The 27,965-nt window shown below is 41.0% G+C and overlaps 3 protein-coding genes and 1 non-coding gene across 6 annotated transcripts; 1 reads left to right on the top strand and 3 right to left on the bottom strand.

Moving 5' to 3' along the window:
- Positions 1-22: 22 nt before the first annotated feature.
- On the bottom strand, positions 23-8,100 carry zgc:56231 (uncharacterized protein LOC406257 homolog). 3 transcript variants are annotated; one of them, XM_031307718.2, is made up of 18 exons: positions 7,784-8,100; positions 7,484-7,579; positions 6,065-6,184; positions 5,759-5,897; positions 5,483-5,667; positions 5,278-5,368; positions 4,902-5,078; positions 4,669-4,780; positions 4,532-4,594; positions 4,031-4,177; positions 3,685-3,850; positions 3,418-3,597; positions 1,832-1,971; positions 1,418-1,583; positions 1,071-1,185; positions 839-909; positions 620-739; positions 23-432 (listed from the first exon to the last, which is right to left on the bottom strand). In XM_031307718.2, the coding sequence occupies exons 1-18, from the start codon at positions 7,901-7,903 to the stop codon at positions 217-219; spliced, it is 2,424 nt and encodes an 807-aa protein (XP_031163578.1). In that variant the 5' UTR covers positions 7,904-8,100; the 3' UTR covers positions 23-216. The 3 variants fall into 3 exon arrangements, with proteins under 3 accessions (XP_031163578.1, XP_035855308.1, XP_031163579.1); XM_031307719.2 differs by having other exon boundaries at positions 319-432; positions 604-739; XM_035999415.1 differs by lacking the exon at positions 7,484-7,579.
- A 1,549-nt stretch (positions 8,101-9,649) lies between these two features.
- Positions 9,650-12,635, bottom strand: rps20 (ribosomal protein S20). Its single transcript, XM_031307727.2, has 4 exons — positions 12,447-12,635; positions 11,190-11,289; positions 10,925-10,998; positions 9,650-9,874 (listed from the first exon to the last, which is right to left on the bottom strand). The coding sequence occupies exons 1-4, from the start codon at positions 12,447-12,449 to the stop codon at positions 9,692-9,694; spliced, it is 360 nt and encodes a 119-aa protein (XP_031163587.1). The 5' UTR covers positions 12,450-12,635; the 3' UTR covers positions 9,650-9,691.
- LOC116055762 lies at positions 11,077-11,144 on the bottom strand. The gene has a single exon (XR_004106398.1). It is a non-coding gene; the product is annotated as a small nucleolar RNA U54 (small nucleolar RNA).
- A 2,372-nt stretch (positions 12,636-15,007) lies between the features above and the next one.
- Positions 15,008-27,349, top strand: LOC116055742 (ankyrin repeat and SAM domain-containing protein 6). The gene is made up of 18 exons (XM_031307754.2): positions 15,008-15,648; positions 16,570-16,788; positions 16,891-17,086; positions 17,323-17,473; positions 18,497-18,541; positions 19,696-19,900; positions 20,048-20,154; positions 21,326-21,477; positions 21,645-21,882; positions 22,225-22,274; positions 22,563-22,757; positions 22,875-23,037; positions 23,323-23,543; positions 24,413-24,605; positions 24,789-24,856; positions 25,117-25,233; positions 26,397-26,493; positions 26,628-27,349. Exons 1-18 carry the CDS (start codon positions 15,320-15,322, stop codon positions 26,675-26,677), a joined length of 2,796 nt encoding a protein of 931 aa, XP_031163614.1. The 5' UTR covers positions 15,008-15,319; the 3' UTR covers positions 26,678-27,349.
- Positions 27,350-27,965: the final 616 nt, after the last annotated feature.

Genomic DNA, 27,965 nt, shown 5'->3' with positions numbered 1-27,965 from the left:
ACATAAATGACTTCATGCTTAGAAGCTTTGAGTGATCTCATTTTATTAAAATAAAAACACATACAACATAAAAATGCCATCTTAAGAAACCCACTCCACCTGAATAAAATAATGTGTCACGCTTGCAGTTTCCTTTCCAGGTATCCTAAAACAGCCAATGTTAACTTTTTAAAAACCAAAAAGGAATCTCTCTCCTTTGCCCAGATGCTGGGCATGTCAGTGATTTACAGCCCGAACGGTTTTCCTGAGCGTTCGGCCAGTTGAACTCTTCCGTGGAGAAGTCACAGCCTCCCTGATGTTGGCAAGCAGGCCTCGCTTGGTTTTGGGCTTCACAGGGGACTTCTGGGAGAGCTTGGCAAGTTCTGCCTTTAGTGAGTCAATCTCCCTGTCCTTTTCAACGTTCTGCCGTATGATGTCATCCATAGATTTTGTCTTGATTGAGGGGGGGGGGAAAAAAAAAAAATGAAAAAAAAAATAGAACATTCAAAGCACAAACAATTTCCATCTTGGTGAAGTCATGTTTGTCTGGATCCAGTCAAACAGCTCAAGTTCTAGTCTTAGAACCATTTTAAGAATGATTTGCTAAACTTTGTGTATTCCTACCTTGAAATCATCTCACCTGATCATCACAGCGTCTCTGTAAAACCTCCAGATCAGCAGATTTCTCCAGGAAGCCATCTCTGATCTTCTGAAGGGTTTCACTAACCTCCATCAGCCTTTTCTCTAGGGACAAAATCAGCTAAACCAAACATAAAAAGTTAAGCTGAGCAAGTGATCGCATAGCCAGACTGAGCCGACGTTTTATCGAGATGCTGCATTTAAAGGTTGTCCTTGTTACCTGTTGTTTATCCTCGCATATCCTCTCTAAGCCACATTTTTCTTCGTAAAGCCGTTTGCATCGATAGTCGCCTGTGGGGAGAAAATGAGAAATCAATGGAAAATACACAAAACCATAAATAAATGCAGAGAATAAGCTGAAGCAATGTGTCTCTTAAAGAGTCAGGGAATGTACTTCTTTTGAACCACTCTGATTTAAAACAGTGGTCTATATTCATAGAAAGTATGCTAACCTGCTGCTTCTGTCGCGTTAGTCTGGCACGACTGGTCCACTGTTGGACGTGCACACACACTTCCTTTTACACTGGACGTTATGGTCTCCAACTCTGACACTTTACGTTTCAGGGCCTACACAGCCGGTGAGAGACAAATGTCAAGTTTCAATGACAACCCAAAAATCTGACTGCTTGGTTTGGTGACAATACCAGATCACCATTAAGCCAATTCCACTATTTACAATTCAATAACTGAATAAAGCTATTGGGATATGAACGGTGTATGATTGCATTACAGTTCTTGTTAACATAGCCTATTAAAAACACATTTTTCGGAACCGTTAACAGCTGATTACAGGACATACCTCCACTTTCTCCTGTTCAGCAATGAACTCGTCAAGTGGTACATAGTCATCTTCCAGATTGTTCATAGCACTCTGGTAGGCATGCTCTTTGAAAGCATCCTTGTACATCTCAAAAGTGTTCTCCAGCTTTACTTGGTAGCTCTCCTTCAGCTCTTCTACCTGTCGACTAAACATTCAGAGCAAACCTTACTCACCAAGTTTGGTTTGGTTTTGATGTTAATAAGGGTTAACTGGGAAGTTGTTGCTGATCCTGCCCTGACCATGGTTGTATATAAATTAAGAGGATTATGCATTTAGTAGTATCAATGCGCTGAACAAATTGAAATCACAAAAATGAAAGCTGTAGGCATACAATACCAGAAATCTGCATTACTAGCCTTCTCTTGCAAATTAAAAAAAAAAAAAATAACCTACGTGCGGAGCTCTTCACTCTCCATGAGCTGCTGTAACATGGCATCTCCCATTTCCTTCCGAATCTCCATTTCCTGAACAAGGTGTCTTCTTCGCTCAGCCAGGAATTTTGTTCGCAGACTCTCAATCATATTTACGAGCTCCTAGGAGAGTTACAGTACAACATTTATTGAAAATAACTTTGATCCATATTATGCATCTTATGAGTGAAGGTTAAGAATTCCCCAACTGCCGTATTTAACAACTCTAAATAAATGTTAAAGTCTACTCTGAGGCTGTATTTGTAACTAAACGCCAACATGTTCACAATGACTTGCTGATATTGAGCAGGTAATATTGCGTTCATCATCTTAGTTTAGGGTGTTAGCTTGCCATTTGTTTGCTAGTTAGCACTTCAAGTAAAGCTGACAGTCAGTTTTGCAGGCATTTGGTCATAAACCAAAACCTCAAAGTTATTACAATCATAATGAAGGGGATCTTGAATAAGTGTACCAAATGGCAATCTCCGTTACTAGTCTAGATCAACGAGAGTACATTGCCAGGATAAGCCTGACGAGGCGGACAGTCCGGCTTTGCCCTTCCCCTGCTGCTGTGTCAAAATCCCTTCGCTACGGGAAACAAGAGCAACCTCCAAACTAGCAAGCTTACGTTACACGCTGAAAATGGTAAGTTTTGACGAAGATTTTAATCATGCAATAATGCATGCTTGCTTGGTTCTTTCGGTGAATAACTATGACTAAAGACTATGTTTACAGTATTTACTATCCAACATAACGTTTTGGGACCGATTGGTGGAGATTGCTGTGAACGAAGTACACATGGTGATACACTGGTAACTGCAAATTACGTTAACCGTGTATACAGCTGATTTAATTAGCTCATGTTACTGTATTGTGAACAGTTAACTTCATTTAATATTTTGTGGTGTTTTCTTTTGCGGGGTGCAAATGTTCCAGCCGAACAAGTTCCTTCCCGAGACTATTTAGCAGAGACGTTGTCCCTAAAACCAAGCAAGATGATTGCGTTTGGTTTAAAGAAACGCAAACAACCCAGAGCACCTTTTCCTCCAATCCCAGAATATATCATGGCGTAGCCAGACCTTACTCCGCAGCGCTATGGGGATAGGTCTGGCAATGCGTGACTACAGAGTTAGAGACAACTCACTCAAAACCACAAGCGTCAACCTCATGGTTGCACTACAGGAAAGGTCAAGGACTCACCAAAGTCTTCAGGATTCATCCCCCGGGCACCATGACTGTCCTTTACGGCAATCGATTAAATAGTTGAGACATTTCACTAATGAAAACTTCATGGTGCCACTTGAGGACGGTGTCAGGGGATCACTAAAGTCAATAGGATTCATGCTCTGCGGACAATGAATGTCTGCTCAAAACATTTGATAATCAAATAGTTGATGTATGTCAGTCTGGAGCAAAGTGGTAGAAGAACCAACCTTGTCACCCCTAATACCATGCTGAAGGAACAGCTGACTAACATGTCATAGATAGCAGTTGGGGTATAACCTCCCAAGTAAATTACATGGTCATTATGAAACAATGTTTGAATGGGACATGGAGTAATAATTGTACATTCTGTGGCAGCAAAGACATGTCCGCCTCGTCTTCCTCATCATCCAGCTGCTCCTCCTCAGACAGGTAGCTCTCCAAGGCCTGGCTGCCAACCACCCCATTCCTCAAAGGCTTGCCATCGTGGCCGACCAAACAAGGAGCCAGAGCTTCCAGAGGCTTGTCTGGAATAACCTGCACCACCTACAGACAGTGCAGGCAAGATTAGTGGTGTTGGAGATCCAGCTCATTGTACCGCTTCCTCTCACACCGTTATGTACTCAGTCTAACCTGTTTGGCAACAGCGGAGAATTTCATAACGTGGAGAGTCTCGTCGTAGGTGGAAGCGCACTGGTTAATGTTGACGATCATCGACGCGCTTCCTTTGCCGCAGAAAACAGCCTGGAAGAGCTTGGTGAGCTTACTTTCTCTGAAAGGAATGTAGCTGCTCTTCATTCTGATTAGCACGGAAGAATTAAAATATTTTCTTTAAAAAAAAGGACTAACAATGCAAAAACAGTTGGTTTTAGCAAAGCAAAACATCTAAATCATCAAGGGTCATTGCTGCCTTGCTTTACTTACCAAACAAATACTTGCAGCTGGTGAGAAAAGCCGACACATTTAGAACCAACTGTACCTGTCAGTCTGATTGTTGCGAAGGGCAGTGATGCACTTCCCCAAAGTGAGCAGAGAGTTGTTTATGTTCGCCGCCTCCTTCAGCCTCTCCCCGAATGTCTTGGTTTTGTTGCATCTTTCGGAGCCAGCCAGGTCACACAGAGAAAACCTGAGAAACATAAATCAGTACATAGTAAGTTATTTATATTCTATTTAATATAATCATAGCTTATTTCATGGTGCTGGAGCTACAGAGCCACCAAATTAAGTACAAACAACTTTGAAATTGGTCCCATAACTCCTAAGCTAAAGGCTCTGAATCTGTTCTTTTTTCCAGTCACGTCTTGTGTTTATTCACTCCTCTTGGGAGGCATTTTAAAAAAAAAAAAATTGTAAATGTTTAAATTGTCTGCTTTTTTGTTCAGTTGTTAGTTCCTGTAAGCCCTTATTATTAGCCATTACAACAGGATACAAACACAAAAACATTGTTTGAATAGTAATGATGTCACTGCCCGATACTTACTCCGAGATCCTTTTAACTGTACTGCCATCAATCTTCAGTAACTTCATGGTAAATATGCTGTGGCTGTAAGGAAAGCTGGTTTGAGTTTTGAAAACAGAAAATGACAGAGGAGAGATATGGTGAAATGAAAAGTTTGCCTTCTGCTAGACGACTGGTTCATCTTCGTGGCTGCAGCACTTCTGTTTCTGTTTCCGAACTGTAGTAGTTTGGAGGCGTCGCCCATGGTCTGGATGTTAATCCACCTCAGATCTGAAATCATTTGAAAACACACATTGTTCTTTGATTCAATTTTAAACCTCGCACAACATAAAAAGACATTTGCTGGTATTCTCGACCAACTTAAGAACACAGGATAAAGGCACGCTCACACCTTTAACATAAGCGTTTCCAGCACCATCGTCACACACTCGAAGAGCAGCGCGTTTTTTGGACTTTGAGCACAGGGAAGGTTGAAGCAGATCATATACAAGCTCATTGTAGATTTCAAAGAATGCCACCCATAATGCAAACTGACTGCTGCCTGCCTCGTTTAGGTTGCTTGCCAACACTAAAAAAGGAGAAGATAGAGAGGCCAACAAAGGCCAAAGAGTGAAACAGGAAGAATTGGTATCAAACAGTGTTGGTCATTCTTGTCTGAAATCTTTGCATGACACATTGAGTTCCTACTGGGAAAACTTTTTTTTTTTTTTTTTTAAATGCAAGACAATATACTGTATGTTTCAGTGTGTAGAATTAGTGAAGGCTACCGGTTTGATCGTAGAACAAAGAGGATGAGAGAATGGTGGTGGAACAGGAAGGGGACCCTAAACCACCACTGGCTCGGAGAGGATCACACTCCTAGATGGGAGCAAATTAATATGCATGTTATGGCATTATTTGCAGAGAGCATTATGGCTTTATCCATTTAAAATTCTCAGTAAAGCCTGGAGAAACATCTCATCTCCCTCTCACTTCTTTGACTGAAGCAAAAATGGCAGCTTTAGCACTTCTCTCCTGCTTGACTTGGTCAGGGTCCAGATGTTGCGCATCATTTCTGTGGTAGGGTTTCAGGTCCATCCCCTCATACACATGGCTTCCAATGTAGTGAAAGGTGGCGTCTAGCACTCGAGGGAGTATTCCCGGCTCTTTTGGAGTTCCTAAAACATTACACAACATACTCAGACCGGCAGAAGAACTTACATAGGACTTCCGACAGTAACGCTTACGTTGTTGTGTTTCAGTCTTTACCTTGGATTGTGTAGGTTTTCCCAGCATTGGTTACACCATAGCTGAATATTAGTGCATTCTTCCCTTCCAAGAAGTCACACATTTGACTTTTGACAGTGTCCTCAAATAGCTCCAACTGTGTCATCTCTGGTCCAAAAATCTAAAAGCCAAAAGAAAGATGGTTGGGTGGAAATGAATGCGAGTGCCTGTATGTCTGAAATGGCACGATTCTCATCCAGAATAGTTTAGGAATAAATGTGTAGGAGGACCTCTACCATATGTTCAGGCAGATAGACAGAAATGGTACATTTTCAAAACGTTGCAGACCTGTGAGAAGGAGAACTTGTGAAGAGACATGCCGATGCCCTTCTCACTGCTCTTCATGGTGGCAGAACCCTTTGGTGCGTTCAGTGTCACCGTCTGGCTGTTTTCAATCACTACACAATCCTGAGGAAAAAATAAATAAAAGTTCAAATCAACATCAAAATAATAGCTTTTGTGTGCGTCATGGGTCGTAAGGTGCATTTGGCCATATGCAAAGGACAACAGCTCAGTTTCTGCACGAGTATTATTTTCCTCAAAGAAAAAAAAAATAAAATCATAGGACAAATATGGCAGTTTTGAAAAACGTGGATCTTTATAATTAGTAATTGAACATTATCTCTCTAGACAACGTATCATTTGTCACTAGTTAAAAAAAGCAGAACGTATAATGTGTTATATAAAGTTAGCCTAGAACAATTTAAATGCATTTAAATGAAGACAGAGATACTGGGGGGAGTGTATTACACTTAAGTAAAGGCCAGGGTCCAAAGAAATGATAAATAATGCTGGGTGAGGGTCTTGCATTTTTGTTAAATTAAAGAAAATATTAAAATGATTTGCGAACAGTTCTTTACCAACATTATTTAAGCCAAGGACCCCTTAACTTAAGACAGTAGGGATCCCCTACCACTAATATTGTAAATATTAAAACTGGGCCTACAGTAACTTGTAGGACAGCCTAAAGCCTTTATACATACCTTTTTGCATAGAATACTAAGCTATTAAAATATTAATTTGCATGATTTTATAAATCTTTTAATGTTAAACATACATGATGTGCATCTGTCGATGGCTATCTTAGTGACTACAGTACCTTACCTACAGGCCAGTAAGCCCATCATCAATGGGGATTATTATTTGCTAATAATATGTTGGAATTATGTTGAGACATTTGAAGAAAAAAAAAAAGAATGTAGGCCTCCCTGCAGTGACTCCGATGACCCCCTGTTAAAGATCTCTGGGCTAAAGTAATATTTTAACTTCATTACAGGTAAACATGCTCTGTGTAGCATTGTGGACTGGTTCAACTGGAACAATGCAGAAGAGCTGAAGGCCGCTACTGAAGCATCCTGGTCTTCCATAACACCTCAGCAGTGCCACAGGCTGATAGCATCCATGCCACGCTGCATTGAGGCAGTAATTCATGCAAAAGGGGCCCAAACCAAGTACTGAGTACATATGCATGATTATACTTTTCAGAGTGCCTACTTTTCTGCATTTAAAATCCTTTTGTTTTCATAAGCTGTAAACCATAATCATTAAAATTATAACAAATAAAAGGCTTGAAATATCTCGCTTTGCATGTAATGAGTCTACATAATATATTAGTTTCACCTTTTAAGTTGAAATACTGAAATACATGAACTTTTGCACGATATTCTAATTATGAGTTTCACCTGTGTAGTGTAGCCTATAGCCTACCTGATCCTCGTTGTCAGCGAGTTCCTCTTTAGAGAAGGGCCTGACTCGGAGGTAAACTCTCATAGTCTGCTGCTCAGCACCGCCTGGCACTTCAGACTACAAACACAGCAGACAATCACCACAACAGGACCTCGGTGCAGAGCTGAACTTCATTTCAGTCGTTTTAACAGTAAATGATATGGCCAAGAAATCTGAACAAGCATTACTAAAAATAAAAAAATAAAAACACGACTTAATTGAAAGAGAATCTAAACTTTTTTTACTGTTTGACGAAAACAAAAACGGAAAAAAAAACATTACCTGCTGGGATAAAGTGCTGACAGAAGTATTACAAGTGATGTCCATGTCAACATGCTGCATACTGACGCTATCTTCATAGCTGAAATTAACTGTACTCATCTCGAGGAAAGTCCGCTCCATCACGTCTATTAAGTCATGTATTAATTCGCTAAATGTACCGAACAAAGCCCCTGGCTCTTTGGAAGACAATTCACAGAAAATGTTGGCCTTAAAAAACGACTTATTTCACCTACAGTACATGTTGGTCTGCTGACGTTCTTCCACTGAGAACAAGGGGAGCGTGTAATCAGTTTGAATTGAAAGCAGGTGTGAAGTGGAGCAAATCACCAGGGTGACGGTGACCAACCAGCTTTGAGGACTCAATTCAACGATGATACATCATTTTCCCTAAGTATGTCAAAGTAATAAGGAATGAAATATGCTGGTGTATCTTCTAAGTAAGACATGGAATTTTCCTTAGATTTTTTTTTTCATTTCTTTTTTTTATTATGATTATTAACCCTCTGTCCTCGGGTCAAATGTGACCCATATTCAAAGTTTCTGTATCAGAAATTTGGGGTTCTTGCAACCAAACTGTCAAAGAACAATAACGTGGATGGTTTCCATTCAACGCTCTTCACAAGTAAAATAAATGATCAGTTCACTACTTTCATTGAATTTGGGTGTTTTATAAAATTTTACAGCATTTGAAAAAATAATAGGTAAAAGAACATTGAAAAAAATTCAAAAGTTCAAAAACGTCAGAAAAAGAATGACAAAAACGTCAAAAAGCGTAGAAAGGCGATACGTGTCGAAAAAGACGACCAAAACGTTAAAAAAAAAGGTTTTCATTTTAAATTTTGACCTAGAAACACAAAAAGTTTCATGGTCGACGGGAAGACAACACAAGGGTTGACACCCAAATAATACCAAGACTTCCACCAGCCACTTAACCACAAAGGTAGACTATACATTTCTAAGCAGAAATAAAAAAAATTCTTCTTAGTTGAATTCATAAGCAATAAAAACATACCCTTGTGTAATTCCATATACTCAGGTGTTTTGCTACTAAAGCCTGATATGGTCTCATATATGACCAACCAGTGTAGCTTATGGTGGCTGATTTAGCTAAAGTCAGCCAACTAAGCTAGGTATGGCTGTGTAACTGACATTACTGAGTCAGTTTACTGTGCTTCCTATTAAATTATGTTTTGGCATTCAATATTGTCCTTTAATTGTGACTTTTTTTGCAGTTTCTATAAGTAATTAATAATAATTCTAGGTAAGAGGCATTAAAAAGCATACCAAATTTAATGTGTCCTTTCTTCTTGGGTTGAAGCAAAGTTAAGAAGTAAGAATGTTTATAGTTAACTAATTTTAGACAGAGATTAACAGGTTTTGTAAAATCTTTTTGAAAGTAGTTTTCTCAATGTCTTCTTGGCCAGTATTCCTGCCTTTACATTATTTCTAACGCAAGTTTGAGCACATTTATGGAATGATAGTTTTCTCCATTACCATCAAAGTGGACAGTCTACTAAGTAAAATGTCTATTAAAATAGACTGCATATACAAGTATTGAATTATCAGATATCCACACACACTTACTGTGTTGTGATTGCCTAGAAACAGCACTGTAGATTCAAATTAAAAGCAACGGAAAGCAAATTGATTTTTAGCTCTCCAATTTGAAAAATAGTTGCTCGTCATCCAGTATTCAGTGTGATGTACTATAGGGTTTGCACTCAACTACCTCAGATAGCATCCTTAATCTTGATCAGTAATTGTTTCTATAGAACAGATTAGCAAAGAGTTGTTTTAGGTGTGTGGTTGTGTGTGTATGTGCAGATCCTGTTATCTCAGTGCATTAAGAGCCCACCCAATACCACATCAGTTTCCTTATTCATTTCTTTATTGAATCATCTGCATCATTTATGCATCTGCGATGGTAACCTCAACCTCTACACCGGGTTCAATGCTGATGGAGGTGATCTGCTTGACGATTTCAGATGGGCTGTGCAGATCAATCAGGCGCTTGTGGATCCTCATCTGGAAGCGATCCCAGGTTTTGGATCCTTCACCACAAGGTGTTTTCCTGGTGGTGATACGCAGAGTCTGGATGGGGCAGAACAGAAAAACCGCTTTAGCTTGACCAAAAAGAATCAGGAATACCACTAATATTTTTAAATTGGTGGTAGTCCCATATTCACACTGCATTCATGTGCATCAAGTCCTGTAGGGTCACATTACATTTCAGGTATATTGCAATTTTGACAGAGGCCAATAAAAGCATGGCTGCAATTTCAGAAAACGTTCTAGCATGTTTCTTCAACGTAATTAGTGCAGGATCACACTACCAGAATACAAACATTTTACACATTTTTTACTCCCATCAGAAAAGGTGATAGACCGTTTTTTGGGACCATTGCAGGGCAATTTAAATTGACCGAAAATGTTATTTGACTGTAGCTTTAGAATGATTTGAAAATGACTGAACGCCATGTTCTGGGTTGCTGGAATTTCATTAGCCCAATCACTATTATTGAGGGAAAATTGAAAAAATTGTCCAAATTTTCCCCTATATCCTCAGATGATGGTCTGACAAAGCTGTGAGAATAAACTGTGGGGGGTTGCAAAGGAGATGTGCGCCGATGCTTCTTTTACTACATCTTTTGCATCCAGCACCCTGTTTATTTGTGGTGTAACAGCTTAAAGTCTGTAAGCTAGCTAGGTCTCTCATTTGTTGCAATTTGTAAATAGCAAAGAAGATTAGGAGTGCAGAAAGGAGGGGCTGTTACACAAAATTAGCTAAAGCTGTTGTGATAAACATGGCAGACACATTAGGTGGATAACTTCAAGTGTATTCAGTGTTAAAAACAGACATTTTGTGAATGTCTGGGCAAGGTTCGCCCATAAATATCTCATATCGAGCGTAACACAATCATACATTTTGGTTGTTTGAATAGGGGGACATTGTCAACTTCAATGCCACTTTACCATTTAACTCAACATGCATGATGAGCGCTTGTCAGTCCCTGTCCTCAGACACCAACATGGCAGATGGCAGATGACGGGACTCACTAATGTACATTGCAACAGCGAATCCATGTCTTACACCAATGCAGTAAATGTGAAAGTGTGTGTCTAGCCCATGTCCTTCAGTACCTTGGTTGGCATGCGGACGGGTCCCTTCACCTTCAGGTTCTTCTCCTTAGCCCCACGGATCAAGTCTGCGCAGACTGAGGATTATATTAAAAAAAAAACAAAAAAACTTCAAAAAACAAGCAACCGGCAATCACGCTATGATACTTTTAAAGCCATGGCTCAGAATAGCGTATATCCAGTCTTCACAGTTTATCAGATGGAAATTTATCCTCATAGCTCACATCCATGTACTATTCTCAACATGAACTATTTTGATCTTTGTTACCTTTCTCCAGAGACTTGACATTGCGGCTGGTGAGGGTGATGCGGATGCGGTGAATGGCGACCTCAGTCTCTACAGGTGCCTTGCCAGTGTCCTTGAAAGCCTGCATGTGTGGGAACAGTTATGAAAACACTTAACCTGACATTCACATCACTGGATTTTAAACAACATGGGTCAGCACAGGTTAGCAAGGACAGAGCTAACATTACTAGTGGGCCCAGCAGAGTTAATAGCTTGAGTATTTTCTCATGTATTACAGTTACAGCACTGACTTGACTGTTATTACCAGCTGCAACAGTGTAACGTTATGACTTAGTATTAAAGAGAGCTAAAACAGTCAGTTAAGAGATTTTTTTTAGGATATTAATATAGCTCATATTTCATTTAGCGAGGTTAACTCTGAATGGTCAATTAGTGTTGCTAGTTACATTTGAAAATTCAGGATAGTAGTTTAATTCTTCAAATGGTTTCGGTCTTCAAACACGTTGGAGAAGTAAATGGAGCATCTAAACGCAGCACCAGCTAACTAGCACACCTAATGTTAAAATAAACCGCTTCACCAGTGAAAGAAAGTGCTTTGGTGTTAGTGAACACTGTTTAAGTTAAACTATAGACAAATGACCACCCATTTTTATCCACGAAACTTGTAAAAGTAAAGTTAGCCATATAAACGGCGCAATAAGCCAGCTAACGTCAGCCAATGTGACAACTGTCCATTGTTCCGATGCTCGTTTCAAAAACATGGAAAATTACGTAACGTAGCTAGTTACTGTCCGAGCTCATTCGTAACCAAATTCTGATGAAGTTGCAGGGCCTTTAATCTCCAAATCATAAAAAGTTCGTATCTGCCTTCGCGTTATCGTTATGACTTTTTGCGAGACACAATCATGGAGCAAGAGACTAGCTAGCTAGTTATTTCACTGCTTTAACTTAGCTATAGCAAATGCTGCTTGTGCACTTTTAAGTACGTTATGCCGAATTACAAAGAGTGTCTTGAAGATTCGGGAAACATGATGCTTCATGTCGCCACATGTTTACAACTTTGTCAATACGCAGGTTATTATTAAAAAGTCTAGCTAGCTAGTTTGTGAAGGATTTGTGGCGGGACATCTACTCAAGCGACATTAGCCTTCGGTGCTAACATTAGCCAACAACCCCGAGAATTCCGGTGTTCAAGTTAAGATACGGAATTACGAAATTACTAGCTACAAAATGAGCGTCGTAAAAAAAAAACGTTAGCTATACTAAAACAGCACATACCATTTTGATTATTCCTGACCGACTTATTCGGGAGAAATTCAAGCGAACAGCGGTGAGCCAGGAACAAGAGCCACAAACGTGGTTAGCTCTTCAGGAAAAGAGCGAGCAGAGGCCCGTTTCCTCAATATGTACTGCTCATCCGGGTTACTTACACTTCTTCTTTAGGGTTTTAGACGCATTCATAATCAACAGCGACATCTAGTGGCTACGCTGTTGGTTATTCGATTTTAATGCAGTGTTGCAGGTTCTGAGACTAGACCATAGACTCAGGTAAAACAAGAAAGAAAAGACGTAGGCTACACACAATACCATACGAGATCTGACCAAAAAAAAAGTAAAACTAGAATAGATAGCACTATTGATCTGTCCAATGTCACTTGTGTAAACAGTTTGAAACAGGAGTGGGTAAAAAGATCACACAAAAACAAAAAACAAGTCTTATGGATGCAAAACCTGTGGCAATGTTAGGCCATTCAAACCAGAGAAGTGTTTAGCTGACTAAAATACAGAGCTAAAATGTATTAAAAATATAAACATAAAAAACATGAATACATCTACTGCATACACTGTAATGTATCAGCACTTAAATTAAATGCTGACTGACAAGTAGTAGGATATCATTTTGAAAGATGCAAGCTGAATCAAAACATTATATATGTTGTATGTATATTGAGGTTTTTGGAATTCATGTTGAAAATTATGGATTTTTATAACAAGGGAGTCCATTTGTTTAACATTTAACTTCGTGTGAATTCATGAGGCATGTTAAAAGAATTTCTTGAATTTGACTGAAATTGACACATACGTAAAACAGTACATAAACAATAACTACAGCGAGAATGATTAATGACTTAAAATGAATAGTATTTATTGAATACACTTAACAATATTATTGCAGAAGGATTGCTGTGTTATTGCTCAGTGAAAACACAAACGCAACATGTTATTTTCTTCCAGAAACCACAGAAGAATGCATGCACTCCCTTCTTCTTTTTCTTCTTCTTTTCATCACAGTCAGGGAGTCCTGTGTCTCATATACCTCCACTTCCTCCTGCTGCAGTAATTCTAGCTCATCATCCAAGTGCACAGCCACATTGGTCTCCAGTTTGACTGATGATGTGTCCCCATCAGCTAGGGTTACCATGGTCACCATCTCCTCAACAGAGACTCGTGGCGAAGCCTCCCACTTTTCCACGAGTCCCTTTTCCAGCTCCTCTGTGGAAGAGACCTCTAGAGAAGCTTCCCTCTCCTCCACGACTCCCTCTTCCAGCTGAAAGTGAGCCTGGCTGGACTGCACTTCATTGTGCATATCCTGGATGGCAGAGTCCTGAACCAGGGTTCCCTCTTTCCTGTATATGTGTCCTCTGTCACATCATTTGGAATAAAGTCTACCTCTTCATCCAGAGACACTTTTGGAAAAGCCTTCCTCGCCTCCATGAGTCCCCTTTCCAGCTCCTCCAAGAAAGCAACCTCTAAAAAAGCCTCCCTCTTCTCCACGACTCCCTCTTCCAGCTGAAAGTAAACCTGGCTGGATGCATCAATCTGCACGTCATGGTCCATATTCTGGATGGCAGAGTCCTGAACAAGAGTTTCCTCTTTCCTGTATGTATCCTCATGTATCCTCAGTCACATCATTTGGCAAAGTGTCTACTTCTTCATCCAGAGAGACTCGTGGAGAAGCCTCCCTCTTCTCCAGATGTCCCTCTTCCAGCGGAAGGTGAACCTGGCTGGATGCATCAGTCTTCTCTTCATAGTCCATATTCTGGGCGGCAGTGTTATGAGCCAGAGTTTCCTCTTTCCTGTACGTGTCCTCTGTCACATCATTTGGAATAAAGTCTACGTCTTCTTTCAGAGAGACTTGTAAAGAAGCCTCCCTTCTCCTCCTTGAGTCCCTCTTCCAGCTGAAAGTGAGTGTGGACTGTGTGATTTCCTGTCTTTGACAACTTGAGTGGAGAGATCACATTTTTGTCACATCAGTGGTCATGCCAGACCTATCCTGAGGCAGACATAAACCATGAACTACTTCCGTTAAAAAATGTTTAATTAACAAAATCACTCTTTGTAGCATTCTATCCATCTCACATGTAAATAAAGGGGGACAACACATTCACAAACTGTCTATTCATGAAATGAGTAGGCTACATTATGAACTCTTATCAATAAACATTAGACAAATACATTATGAATATTAGGCTACATTACTGACATTTGTAGGAACACACCTTTAAGAATAAAGATTGTGTTATATATTGCATTTCAAAATTGCAAGATGTGTGATTTTGGGAAGTCATGTAATGACACAATAGTCATGCAAGCATAGAATGTAGCAAGCCAGTTTATTTGAAGTGTTTAATATCGCTTGGCATTTGTCACATGGAGCTTTTCAAAGGTATAGGCTGTGAATGTTACAGCAGTTAGTAAGCTCTCCCCATATGGCTCTCCACTCATCCGATGTGTCCTGATAACTGAGAAACTCCTTGAGCAAAAAACCCGCAATTATTCCATTGCATTTAATAAGCTTTTCTTTTGAAAGATGAAAGCGGAAGTCAAATACAGTCTATGGTTGTAGACGTATTGATGCTCTTCAAGTTCCCAAACAAGTAACGGAACCGGGGCAGTGGCTGCCAAAAAGTTGGTTTGTCGAAAACGCGTTAAGATATTAAGAAAGTTTATGATTGTAAAAGGTGATTCCCAGGGTGTAGTGTTTGAGAAGAAGATGACTTGAAGGCGAAACTTATTTTCCTGTGCGTCATGATTTCCAATCACAGGCCGCCGCCAAGTGACAGAGGAAAAGTCGGGAGTCCGTTATTTTCGATGAAACTACACTAACTGGATTGATTAAATGGAGACGGAGTAACACTTTAAATGAGGAGATGAATTTTGGTGTCCCCGCTAATTCGCTGCTGCTTTTCCGTGCCTGCGACGAGGGGGACTATGAAACCGCCCGGGGGATCCTGGAGCCCGGAGCCTCGAAAGAGTCCGGGCGGCAGAGCAGGCTGCGGTCAGAAGCGGGGTCGGAGTGCAATACCGCGGACATGTTGTCTCTGGTACCGGTGGACTGTACGGACGAGGAGGGGAACACCGCCCTACAGTTTGCGTCGGCCAGCGGTCATGAGAACCTGGTCCGGTTTTTGTTACGAAAGGGGGCCTCGGTGGATAGCCGAAACAACTACGGCTGGACCCCGCTGATGCAGGCTGCTAGGTGAGGCTGCGGGCTGGAGCTCAATGCACTGTTCTAATGTATGAAGAGGCGGACACATCAAACTCCATTAAACGAATACAACCATTCGTCATTTCATTCAGTGTAGAAATTGTCGCGACCCACTCTTTAGTTTGTCGAATAGAAACACAAATGTCTTGCCTGTTACATGAACATTTTTTCCCTAGCAATTGCCAGATTGTAGCGTGAGTTTGGTTAAGCAACATTAACATTCTGTTCATATTAAATCATAAAATAATATTTCTCAGCTTCATGGTTTTAACAAAGGGTATATTAATGTTGATGTAATCCAAATATTGTAACTGTCAGTGTCGTGACCTATGGTCGTGACACATAACCTTTGAGAGCTCATTACTCTGGAGTTCAACTTGAATGTTGTAATGCCTTTGTCTTGGTGTCTGTCAAATTGGTAAATTGGTTGTAATGGCTTTGTCCTAATCTTGAGGGTATAACTAACATATTCATCAGAGTGCTCAGTGTACAATTAAGCGCACAAGCAGGGCATGCCGTACAGTAAAGAAACTGGGAAGTTGTATGTCAAATATTCCATAATTCTCACAAAAATCTATCATTGATTGTAATGCAAACATGACATTATTTTGCTTCCAACATGACACATGTCACAGCAAGTGTACTAGATGTTAGGTACTGTATACACTGATGAATATCCCATGGGAATTAATGGAGTGTGACTTGACTTAATTGGGTGGTGCTTGGTATGTGACAGGAGGACCATGCCTTCTCAACAGCCTAAGTTAATTTGGCTTAGAGAAGGGTGCTCTAATTCATTTGTAACATGTTTGATAAACTGTTCTAAACTAGGGAGAATATAGATACTGAATCCCCACTCTCTCTCTCTTTCTCTCTCTCTATCTCATACTTTTTCTCTATTTCTCCACCTAGGTTTGGCCACCTGACTGTCGCCCACATCCTGTTGGAGAACGGGGCAGAGATCAATGGACGGAACAGGCTAGGTGCGAGTGTTCTGACTATGGCGGCCCGTGGGGGACACACTCATGTAGTCAAGCTACTCCTGGAGAGCGGGGCCTACGTTGATGACTGTGATCATCTGGCTGTTGCTGCGGAGGCAGTCTCAAACGGCAACAACAACAACAGCTGCAGGTTTGGGCTGTTTTTCAGTCCTACTCCTAGACTGAAACAAAACTCAATTAAGATTACCTTTGAATAACATCTTAAGTCTTCTGGCTCCCTGTTTTTCCACAGCGCGGCTGGTTTTAGAGGTGGTGAAGGCTGTCCAGGAGGCGGCAGAGAATTCATGGACATCATAGCCCTGATGGTGGCATCTCAGCATGGCCACGAGGCCTCAGTGCGCCTGCTGCTAGAATGGGGCTCTGATGTCAACTTTTCCCAGAAGACCACTGGCTGGGGACCACTAATGGTGGCCACCCTCAGTGGGAAGGTGGGTTCAATGGATGTTTGGATAGATAAACAAGATGGATGGGTAATACATTATGGGTATCGTGGTGGGTGTCTTTCGGATGTATGGCATTTCATAGCATGTGCCACTTTAAATGGATTTACATCTTGATATATGTGAGTTTGTTTAAAACACAGTTGTAGCGCGAATGCATACAGTTACATCTGGTAGAAGAAGTCTTCTTTGCAGCTGATAAATAAAGTTGGTGTGTTTTGAAGGTGGCTGTGACTCAGCAGCTGGTGGAGCGTGGAGCTGACCCAGACAGGATCAATGTTCTGTCCAAGACGGCCTTTGAACTAGCCATGCAGCTTAAACAGAGAGACATCAAGGCCTATCTGGACTCCATCACCACTGTCCGACCCCAGACAGGTAAGGCTTCCCTCTCGCTTTCAAATTCATGATTGGCACGATGATGATAAAGTAGTACATTATTGCCAAAGCATGTCGTACAAGGTTTAACGTGTATTGTAGTAATTCTGAATGTAAGAAAAAAGCCAACAAAGGGTTTGCAAATTACTACACAATCATCATCATACCGTTGTATTATTATACTACGTACTATAATATGATGAAAGAGAAACAAATTGTTGCAGAATCAAATAATTAAATAATATATAAATAAGATGAGATATAGTCGAATGTATGTTAAAATATTGAAATAGTCCAGTACAGCTTCAGGAGTCATTCTCCTGGTTTTCTCAGGCTCTGGCATCTTTTGCTGCTTCTATGGTTATATCATTTTACTGTATAACAGGGAGTGTTGATCCACCCTGTTTGCAGACATGACAATGTCTGTGTGTGTTGCTCTCTTGCATTGCAATTGACACTGATGTGAGAGCTAAACCAACAGCTCTCAGCCTCTTTGATGTTTAATAGCGCTTCTCACCAGCAGTAATTAACTCAGTTTTCCTGCACGGCCATACGTAGTGTTGCACGCAACCTCCACTTCTGAAACCAAACCTAGACTCTTAACCGGAGCTCACTTGTGGCTACATTGTTTGACGCTATTAATCTATTAAGATAAATCTGTCTCACGAATGAATGTTTAGGCAGTGGCGTGCCATATAGCCATCGGCTGTGCTGAAATATAGGTGAAAACACAATTTAGTGGTTTTGCCGACATGTGAATGAGAAAAAAAAATCACTTATGCAATTTTTCTATCAGTCTGGCTGAGTTTCTAGGAAGAATTCAGAGTGTTCCAAATACAGCAGAATTAAAGTACACCCAATTATTTGTGTGAGAGGTGAACTCTGCAGTGATAAGTATTTATTTACATAACCCCCAGCCACACATGATGCTGAGCCATTTGGAGTCTGGCCAAGTAGGACTGTTGTTTCAGAGCATACCAGAACTGTCTTCTGTTCTCAGCCATGCTCTTTCTTCCTCCACAGATGACGATAGAAGAAGACCAGATGTGTTCAGTGCTCTCAAGTTGGGTGAGTTAGAGCTGTTACACACCAACCAGACGGCCGACCGTTGGCAGAAAAGGCAGTCGGACTGATCAGTCGGGTCCCCGAGGTCCAAAAAAATGCCTCAAAACACACTGAGGCGACGCCGACTTGAGTGTACGCTCTGCGCGTGCGCGAAACGTAATACGTCTCCATAGCAGCAGGCGGCGTTTCTCTGTGTGTCTCAGAAAATGAAAACCGGCAGCTGATAGGACGAACGCGTCACGTGGGTCTTTTTTCTCCGGAAATTCACAGCCAGACTGTCATGGCGGCTTGTTCAGAATACGATCTCATATTGTACTAAAATAGTTCACCGAAACGTGTTTCTGAAAACATTTTAAGCGAGAAATAGGCCATGCAGTTTCTGAATCTGTCTTCATTTCAGATCGACAAAGGTCAGTTTAAAAGATTTTCGTCAGATTTTGAGAGTAGAGGTGCAACGATGAATCGATTAATCGATTAGTTGTCAACTATTAAATTAATCGCTAACTATTTTGATAATCGATTAATCCTTTGAGTCATTTTTTTATTAAAAAACAATAAGATTTCTCTGTTTTTTTCTCTTGTTAAATGTGAATATCTTCTAGTTTCTTCTCTCCTCTGTGACAGTAAACTGAATATCTTTGAGTTTTGGACAAAACAAGACATTTGAGGACGTCCTCTTAGGCTTTGGGAAACACTGATCCACATTTTTCACCATGTTTTGACATTTTTATAGATCAAACAACTAATCGATTAATCGAGAAAATAATGGACAGATTAATCGACTATGAAGATAATTGTTAGTTGCAGCCCTATTTGAGAGGCTCATCCGCTTGCCATTTCCGGGTGAGTCCCGACTGCCCTGTCTCCGACCGAGCATGTCGGGTCGGCCAAAATGAAGGCCGACGGCTCCTCGGACGGACGACGGCACGGAACACACCGAACAGACTCGAGTGACTGTCCAACGGCTGATAATCGGGTTGGTGTGTCAGGGCCCTTAAACTGAATACTCAGTGTTGTAGCAAGTGTGACGACCCCTGCTGTGTAAATTGTGTTTTGGTTGTAAGATTAACAGTTGATTGAAAAAAACACAATCAAGTCCATATAAATGCATATTTATGTGTGTGTGTGTGTGTGTGTGTGTGTGTGTGTTGACTCAGGAAATTCCCAACTAGTCAAGGAGATCTTGGAGGAGGATCCTACTCAGGTGAATTCATCCAATCAGGAGGGAGCGTCACCTCTCATGATGGCAGCAGTGAGCGGTCAGCTAGAAGTGGTGCAGCTGATGGTGGAGAAGAACGCCGACATAGACAAACAGGATGGTGTCCACGGGTGGACAGCTTTAATGCAGGCCACCTATCACGGGTAAGGACATTGTGGTTCAGTATGGTAAACTTTAGTGGGGATATGAAGTCATTTCATGAACGCAATGCACACATACACTATGTATGCTGACACTATCATCAATCCTTTCCCACTCTTTTGTTTTCTCTGCCTCCCTCGTCCTTCCAGTAATAAAGACATTGTCAAGTACCTGTTGAGTCAAGGGGCCGATGTCAACCTTCGGGCTAAGAACGGATACACAGCCTTTGATTTGGTTATGTTGCTGAACGACCCAGGTACCCCCACTGTCATCACTTTGTTTTACAGCCTGTTGGGGAAATGTGCTCAGAATGAAGTAATAGTCCCTTCCTATTAAACTGTAATAAATAGAGGCATTAATAATATCAGGTGTCCATCATTTGTGAAAATAGTAGTAGCTTTACCCTATTGAAAAGTTAACTCTCAAGTTATGGAGTCATCTTAGAGGTACTTGTGATTTAACAAAAAAATATGAACCAATAAGGAATCATAAGCATACTTTTGCAAAACTAAATGAACTATTGTGGAATTGTATCCTTTAGCTCTTACATTGACTGTAAATGGTAGAGCTGCAACTAATTTAAAATTTGATTATGCAGTCAGAAAATGAATTTCCAACAAATGTGATGATTGATTAATGGTATGAGTTTTTTTTTTGTCTTTAATTAAAAATTCCGAAAATTTCACTAGTGTTAGCTCCCGAAATGTGAATATTTGTTGGTTGTTCGTCAAAACAAGCAATTTGAATAATTCAACTTGGGCTTTGGAAAATTGGTAGAATCTTATTTTCGGACATTTTACACAACAAAAGATGAATCCATTATTCTAGAAAATAACGATAGATTAATGGATAATGAAAAGAATCACAATAAATAGTAGTTCATTTAACCCAACTCTCCACAATAATTAGTCATTACATAAGTGGCCTTTTTTTGTAAAAGGATAGTATATGTAAATGTTTTTATGTATGCTTCAGTGTTTGTAATATGTTTTTGGAGATGCCTGCTAACATAATTCATTCTTCAAAGAAGACCGAAATCATATTTTGATGAAGTTATGACTAAGTAGCCTGTTACATAGTCCATGCTTGGTAGTTCCCATGGTGTCTGTTAGGGCTGGGCAATATATCGATATTATATCGATATCGTGATATGAGACTAGGTATCGTCTTAGATTTTGGATATCGTAATATTGTGATATGACATAAGTGTGGTCTTTTCCTGGTTTTAAAGGCTACATTACAGTAAGTGATGTACTTTTCTGAACATACCAGACTGTTCTAGCTGTTCTATTATTTGCCTTTTCCCCACTTAGACATTATATCCACATTACTGATAATTATTTATCTAAAATCTCCCTATCGCCGAGCCCTAGTGTCTGTATGCATCTCTTATTTATATTCTCCGTGTCTACTTTGGATTTTCTCAGACACTGAGTTGGTGCGTCTGTTAGCATCCGTGTGTATGCAAGTAGACAAGGACAAGTCGAAACACCGCGGCAGAGCCTTAATGACTCGCTCCAAAAGCCGACAGTCCCTCAACAACGTCCCCGTGCCGCCTGACGACAAGGGAGGCCTCAAGGTAAAGGAAAAGTCCTGTTACTGTAATATGCTGTTAAACAGTATATTACTTCATGCTGTATGTATGAATACAAAATCCACACCATGCGGTACTGATATATTATTACTGTAAATGAAAATGTAAATGAAAAATGACTTCCACATGTTTGACTTGTTGGACCCTTCCAGTCCTGGTGGAGTCGGATGTCCAATCGGTTCCGGCGGCTTAAGTTGACTCACACCCTGAGGCACGGCCTTTCATCCAACCGCCTGGCTCCATTTCCAGACGATGCTGAAACTTCATTGGATGCCACGATGAAGGCCAATAGAAAGCCTGCTCCCGTGTCCAATGGGGCGCTGGCACCATCTCCTGCCCTGGGGGCGAATGACGCCAGCACTGCCTGGGCGGTCAAGAGCAAAGATACCGGTGAGACACAGTGATAACATTAACTCATCGTCATTTCTAGAGCATAATTACTATTGTCTGTCACACATCAGATGTTTATTTTAAAGGGGAACTCCACCGATTTTACACATCAAAGTGTCTTTACAAGTGTTTACGGTGTGAAAAAAAGGACTTCTGTGGCCCTAGAACGAGCTGCTGCTTTTGATTGTTGTCAGTTTTGTTCAGACACTGGTTGGAACTGACTTTGCATATGTACGTGTTGTTGATCTTTGAATTCAGAAAGATGTCATTACGGACGTTGCATGTTAGAAGATGTGGTGGAGGGAATGTGTGAATGTGACTTACTGTACGTTCCTTTTTCAGGTCTTTGCAGGGCATCGTCAGAAAAGGAGGACTTTCTTATAACCACAATGGTAGGAGTGTTTGATTTGATGTAAACTATGTTTCACTGTACATTTTTTTCAATCACGTTGTGAATGAATTACCTGCTAGGATGTCAGAAAGTTAGCATGCTTGGCTGAAACAACATGTTGCGAAGTAAGCAATCCCTTTGGCCCTGGGTTTTTTTTGTGTTTGTGTAATAATATTTTGTTTTAAAGCTTTGGGGTTTGCACTTTGTAACTCTTTCAATAAGAGCTGTATAAACAACGTTATTATTAGTGGTAGTGTTGTATATGTAATATGTTTTCCATGTCCTCTAGCTCCGAAGTGGTGCGCCATTGACCCGGCTGCCCAACGATAAACTAAAAGCTGTGATCCCTCCCTTCCTGCCTCCGTCCAACTTTGAACCGTGGAGCTCGGACCGCTCGCGTCTCCTTGGGGAGGGAAAGAGCGAAGCTCCCCGCCTGCCCATGCCCCCCCAGAGGAAGCTGAACAGCAGTGGGAACTCCGATATTGTGAGTGTTTGTGAGTGAGAGAGGGGGCGGTGCTGGTCGAATCCCCATCCTTATGTTTTTCTCATCATTCATATGTCTTCTGCTCTCTTCTCCTCCTCCCTCCTTTATATACGTCAGACGTCTATCAGTCGTGTGGTCAGCAGGTCCATCAAGTTTCCCAGCATCCCCAAGGGGCCTTCCTCCTCCTCTCCTTCCAACTCTGGTCACTACCACTCCCCCCACTCCTCAGGAGGCTCCAACGGAGTGGCAGGGATCAACCGGGACTCTCACAACCGTTCAGGTTCCCACGCACGCACGCACGCACACACACGCACACACACACGCACACAGACAAATACGAACATACCCTGACACAATGTGAACATGAGCTAGGACTGTGCAATTATTCAAATTAATCGTGATTATGATTTTGGCTCACAAAAACGAGTAATCGAGAAAAACGATTATTTTGCACATTGCGTTTTGTAATAAATTCTTAATAATCGTGATTAGGATTCTTTCCATAATCGAGCAGGGCTAACATGAGCAACCAGATGACCTACCCTCTGCCTCTCTCTTCCACCAGGGGGCAGTGCAGACAGTGTTCTCTCCCAGATAGCAGCCCAAAGGAAGCGAGCAGCAGGCCTGATAGATGTGAAGGCCCAGGCTCCAGAGAAACAGCACAGCCAGACACAGAGCCAACCCTCACTGCCACCCTCAGCACCCGGCCTGCCGCTGCCTGAGATAAGCCTTCCTGACATCCACTCCCACCCCAGCCTGGTGGCGTCCGACATCCACTCGAGAAGGGTCTGTGTTTTTGTTTTGTTTTCCTTTCTGTCATTACTGTGAGAAACAGTCACTGTTAAAGAAGTGCCTCCCGTCATGTCAGTGAACTGGTCTGAGTTTCTGTTGTCCGGTAATTACTGCTCATTGACTGAAAAAAGAGGTCAGAGTAACAATTTGAATTGTGTTAATATAGGCTACAGTGATTTTCATATCTTTCGTTCTATTAAAACAATGAACAATCACATTTTTTCATTTAAAAAAAAAAAAAAAAAATGACTGTAGACCGTAGTGAATGCGATAAAGGAGTAAAAACGACATGTTGCGTTCTTGCTCTGATTGAATGCAGTAGACTACCGTAGATTTACAAACTACAAACGGCGACAAGCAAGCGGGAAAGTCAAAGACCAAGCCCCCCTCATTAACGTTAATGCCACAAACACATCGTATATATATATAAATTCAGATCGGCACAATGTTATGTGCATTGATTTCATTCTTTTGGCCTCTATGCCTGTAGCGAGTAGCCTACATGTCAATAAAATAGTATAAATCTACATCCCTTGATGATATCATACTACTATATAGCCTGCCTATGCATTATTTTTAAGCGCAATAAACACGGAAAATATATATATTTTTTAAAGATAATTTTTTGGGCTTTTCCACCTTCATTTGATAGGACAGCTAGGTGAGAAAGGGTCGGATTCGAACCCTGGACCTCTGCGTCGAGGCACAAACCTCTCAGTATACGTACGGAAAATATTTGACCGGAACTTTTCCCATTTGACCAGTAAAAAGAAACCTTACAGGTCACATGACCGGCACCGATTTTTTTTCTAGCGGAAACACTGTAAACACTGGTGCTACTGTCTGCCCTTATTCCTTTGTAGAAGCTGGAGTTGAAGAAGAGACCTCAGTCAGGGAATTCCTCCACATCCAAGAGCACGTCGCCCACTCTGACCCCGTCTCCTTCCCCGACGCCCAAGCCTCCCACCGCGCCGGGAGACTCGCTGTCCTCCAACTCTTCCCATCCTCGCTCCAAGAGCAGCGGCGGCTCCAGCAGTGGAACCATAACTGATGAAGGTGATACCATGTGGATTTCGGCCCAAACTGAAATTGCGTAATTATTATTAGTACAATGTTTGGCGATGATAGGGGATTCGTGATAACTTGAAAATAAACCACGGTCTCATTATGTAAAATAATCAACACACAAACTGAATCTTCTTGTGGAAACTCTGGCAATGTTGTTTTTGTCTTTTTCAGATGAGCTGTCTAGTATTTTGAAGAAACTGTCCCTGGAGAAATACCAGCCCATATTTGAGGAACAGGAGGTATTCTATCTTTTATGTCAAAAGGGAATTCTAAAATATTTCCCTTCTGTTTTTCCGTTGTGTCAATACGTTTCTAATCACGGGTTCTCAACATGAAGGAAACTGCTTTCCCGTAACAGCATCACTGAACTGCCATGCCTGAAAGGACCGCATGGACTGTACAGTTCTGTGCTCATATTAAACAGAAAATAGTTTGTCTAATTTATTGAACATGTTTCATTCAGTGTTTTAATCAGCGTTTCTCTTTTCTCTGCTTCTAGGTGGACATGGAGGCATTCCTGACTCTAACAGATGGAGACCTGCGGGAGCTGGGCATTAAAACGGATGGACCCAGACAACAGATCTTGGCTGCCATATCAGAGCTCAATGCTGGAAAGGTGCATTTGGTTGAACATATATCATGCATCGCCAAGGAAACGTTCCTTCAAGTTAGGGCTGCACGATATGAGGAAAATATGCGATAACGTGGTTGAATATCGCGATAACGATATTACTTGCAATAAATAAACAGATATTAAAGTGTACTCAGTTCTGCCTTTCTGCTGCTTTCAGTATTCTGCTAAAATACAACAAATTGCTTGTTGAATTTAAAACAAACCAAAGGAAACCATTTCTAACATTCTTTCATTGAACAAATTGAACATTGAATTGAATATAAAAGGCACCATCATTTCATTTTAAAGTGCAGTTTTCTGCTGATATTTTCTTTCTACTAACACTACAATAGGCCTGCACGATTCGGGGAAAAATATGAATCACGATTTTTTAGCTTAGAATTGATATCACGATTCTCTGCCACGATTTTTTTTCTCACAAAGTGTAATGTTTATTGCACACATGAACCATGACAAAGCAAAACAAATTGGCAGTACCAAACATAGATTTTCTTTGGCAGCTTGAGCACATTGCGCATCACCACAAGCCTGTAAACATGGAGGCTTTAATGAAGAGAAGGGAGAGCATTGCAGCGCTTGGGAGCGCCTTAAAACCTATTTTATACAGTCTATGTTTAAAACTCAGAAGAAAGTAGTAGCGTTTGTGATGCAGTCGGATCATAAACTTAAATGAGAATCAAAGTCATTTAAAAAAAAAAAAAATTTCATTTAATTCATTCATTCATTTAATCGTGAACAGGGTGAATCGAGATCGCGATTTTATAACGATTAATCGTGCAGGCCTACACTACAACCCTCTGAGTGCCTTTCCAGATATGTACTGTATATTACGCCAGTTGATATTGCGATGACTATAAAGAAACAACATATTGTGCAGCCCTACTTCAAGTGGTGTGTTTCCAGGGATCTCTGGGCTTAGGTTATATATTTTTTCCACTTCCAGCTTTGCCCAGTACAACCCAACATTATATCGTAATAAACTGCAGAGATAGGTAGAATTACTTTGAACGAGGATGGAAATTACTAAAGGGAACAACTAACAGTGGAATACCAGAGGCACGCAATATGTGAAAGTATAGCAAAAGTTTCATCTCTGCCTGAGAATGTTAACTGGTTTATAATGACCGTTGGTTGGTTGTCATCAGGGCCGAGAAAGGCAGATCCTTCAAGAGACCATCCATAACTTCCAGTCTTCCTTTGGTAGCAGCGCCAGTAACCCCCGACAGCCAGGCCAACCACGCTGTGAGTGTCAAGAAACCGAGCTATGAACTCTTCTGGAGAAATTGTAGCACTGGTACATGCAAAGACAACATCATAATCTGCCTCTCTTCCTCTTTATCTGTTTCTCTCTCTCTCTCTCCACCTTTCATCATCAGCGCCAACGGGTTGGATGAGACACCAGGTCCGTTCCTCCAACAAAAGGTAACGCAGCAGCCCTGATGCCCACCAGGGAGTACACCAAAGGTACTTAAAATAAGAGTAAAATGCTGGTGACCTCTAGCCAAGGCAGGAATAATATGGACGCCGGATGTCCCAGACAACTAGCGGCGTTAGCAGAGCAAGATGATGCTGCAGAAAAACGACCAACCAGACCCTGATAACCTGCCTCCAGGCACAAACTGCATTCAAGTATTCTTCTTATGGATCCTAAAGCAGGGGAGGTGTGACAGGGCTGGATGAGTCCAGTGCCCTGCTGCTATTTGACAAAGCACACCATGTGTGGCAAGTGATATTGTTTTGCCACAGTGATACGGTTACCACATCTACTGCTAATGCAGCGCATGGGTCACGCAGAGAGTTCTGTAAAGACGAGAAGATCAAATACACAGCAGGGGGGGAGGGAGCCGAGAGAGAGATTTTAATTTTATCTGAAAAGAATGTGAGAAGTACAGCATAATGTATTGTTTGTAATAAAATGGCAAAGTAAGTCGGGAGATCAGAAGAGAGAGAGTCTGAGTATAACAATAAAATACAATAAAACAGACACTAGCCAGTAATACTGTGATTGAGACTTTTACATGTAATGACTCAAGAAGGAGACTAATGAGGAGAGAATATATATATGAGGGAGAAAGGGACATTATGAGGGAGAAAGGGACATTATGAGGGAGAAAGGGACGTTAGCCGAGCAGTTGTTTAGCCTTTCAGTCTCTTGGACTGCTTTTATGTGTTTTGTTTATGGGCCACTTTGTAAACAGATGAGTTTTAATCAAGACTGTGCTGTCATGAATAAATAAACATGATGATGATGATGCAATATATATTTATATATATACATTTTTTTTTTACTGTTTTAAGATGTTATTGGACTTGAGATGGGAGGACATTAGCAAAAATCTTTTGGGAGCATTTCATGAGCAGTATAAATTAGGAGGGGCATTGAGCAAAAGTTTCCACTGAGTTTTTTCATCTGGCTCCATCATTAATATCATCAACAGTAGGGCTGGGCACTATATCAATATTATATCGATATCGTGATATAAGACAGATATCGTCTTAGATTTTGGATATCGTAATATCGTGATATGACATAAGTGTGGTCTTTTCCTGGTTTTAAAGGCTGCATTACAGTAAGTGATGTACTTTTCTGAACATACCAGACTGTTCTAGCTGTTCTATTATTTGCCTTTTCCCCTCTTAGACATTATATCCACATTACTGATGATTATTTATCACAATTATAGCACCAATTGTCAACCCTAGAATATCGCCGC

The sequence above is a fragment of the Sander lucioperca genome, chromosome 1 (genome assembly GCF_008315115.2).
Source record: "Sander lucioperca isolate FBNREF2018 chromosome 1, SLUC_FBN_1.2, whole genome shotgun sequence".
In the NCBI taxonomy this organism is placed as follows: Eukaryota; Metazoa; Chordata; class Actinopteri; order Perciformes; family Percidae; genus Sander; species Sander lucioperca.
Note: the sequence above shows the minus strand (reverse complement) of the source record. Positions and strands in the feature narration are given on the sequence as shown.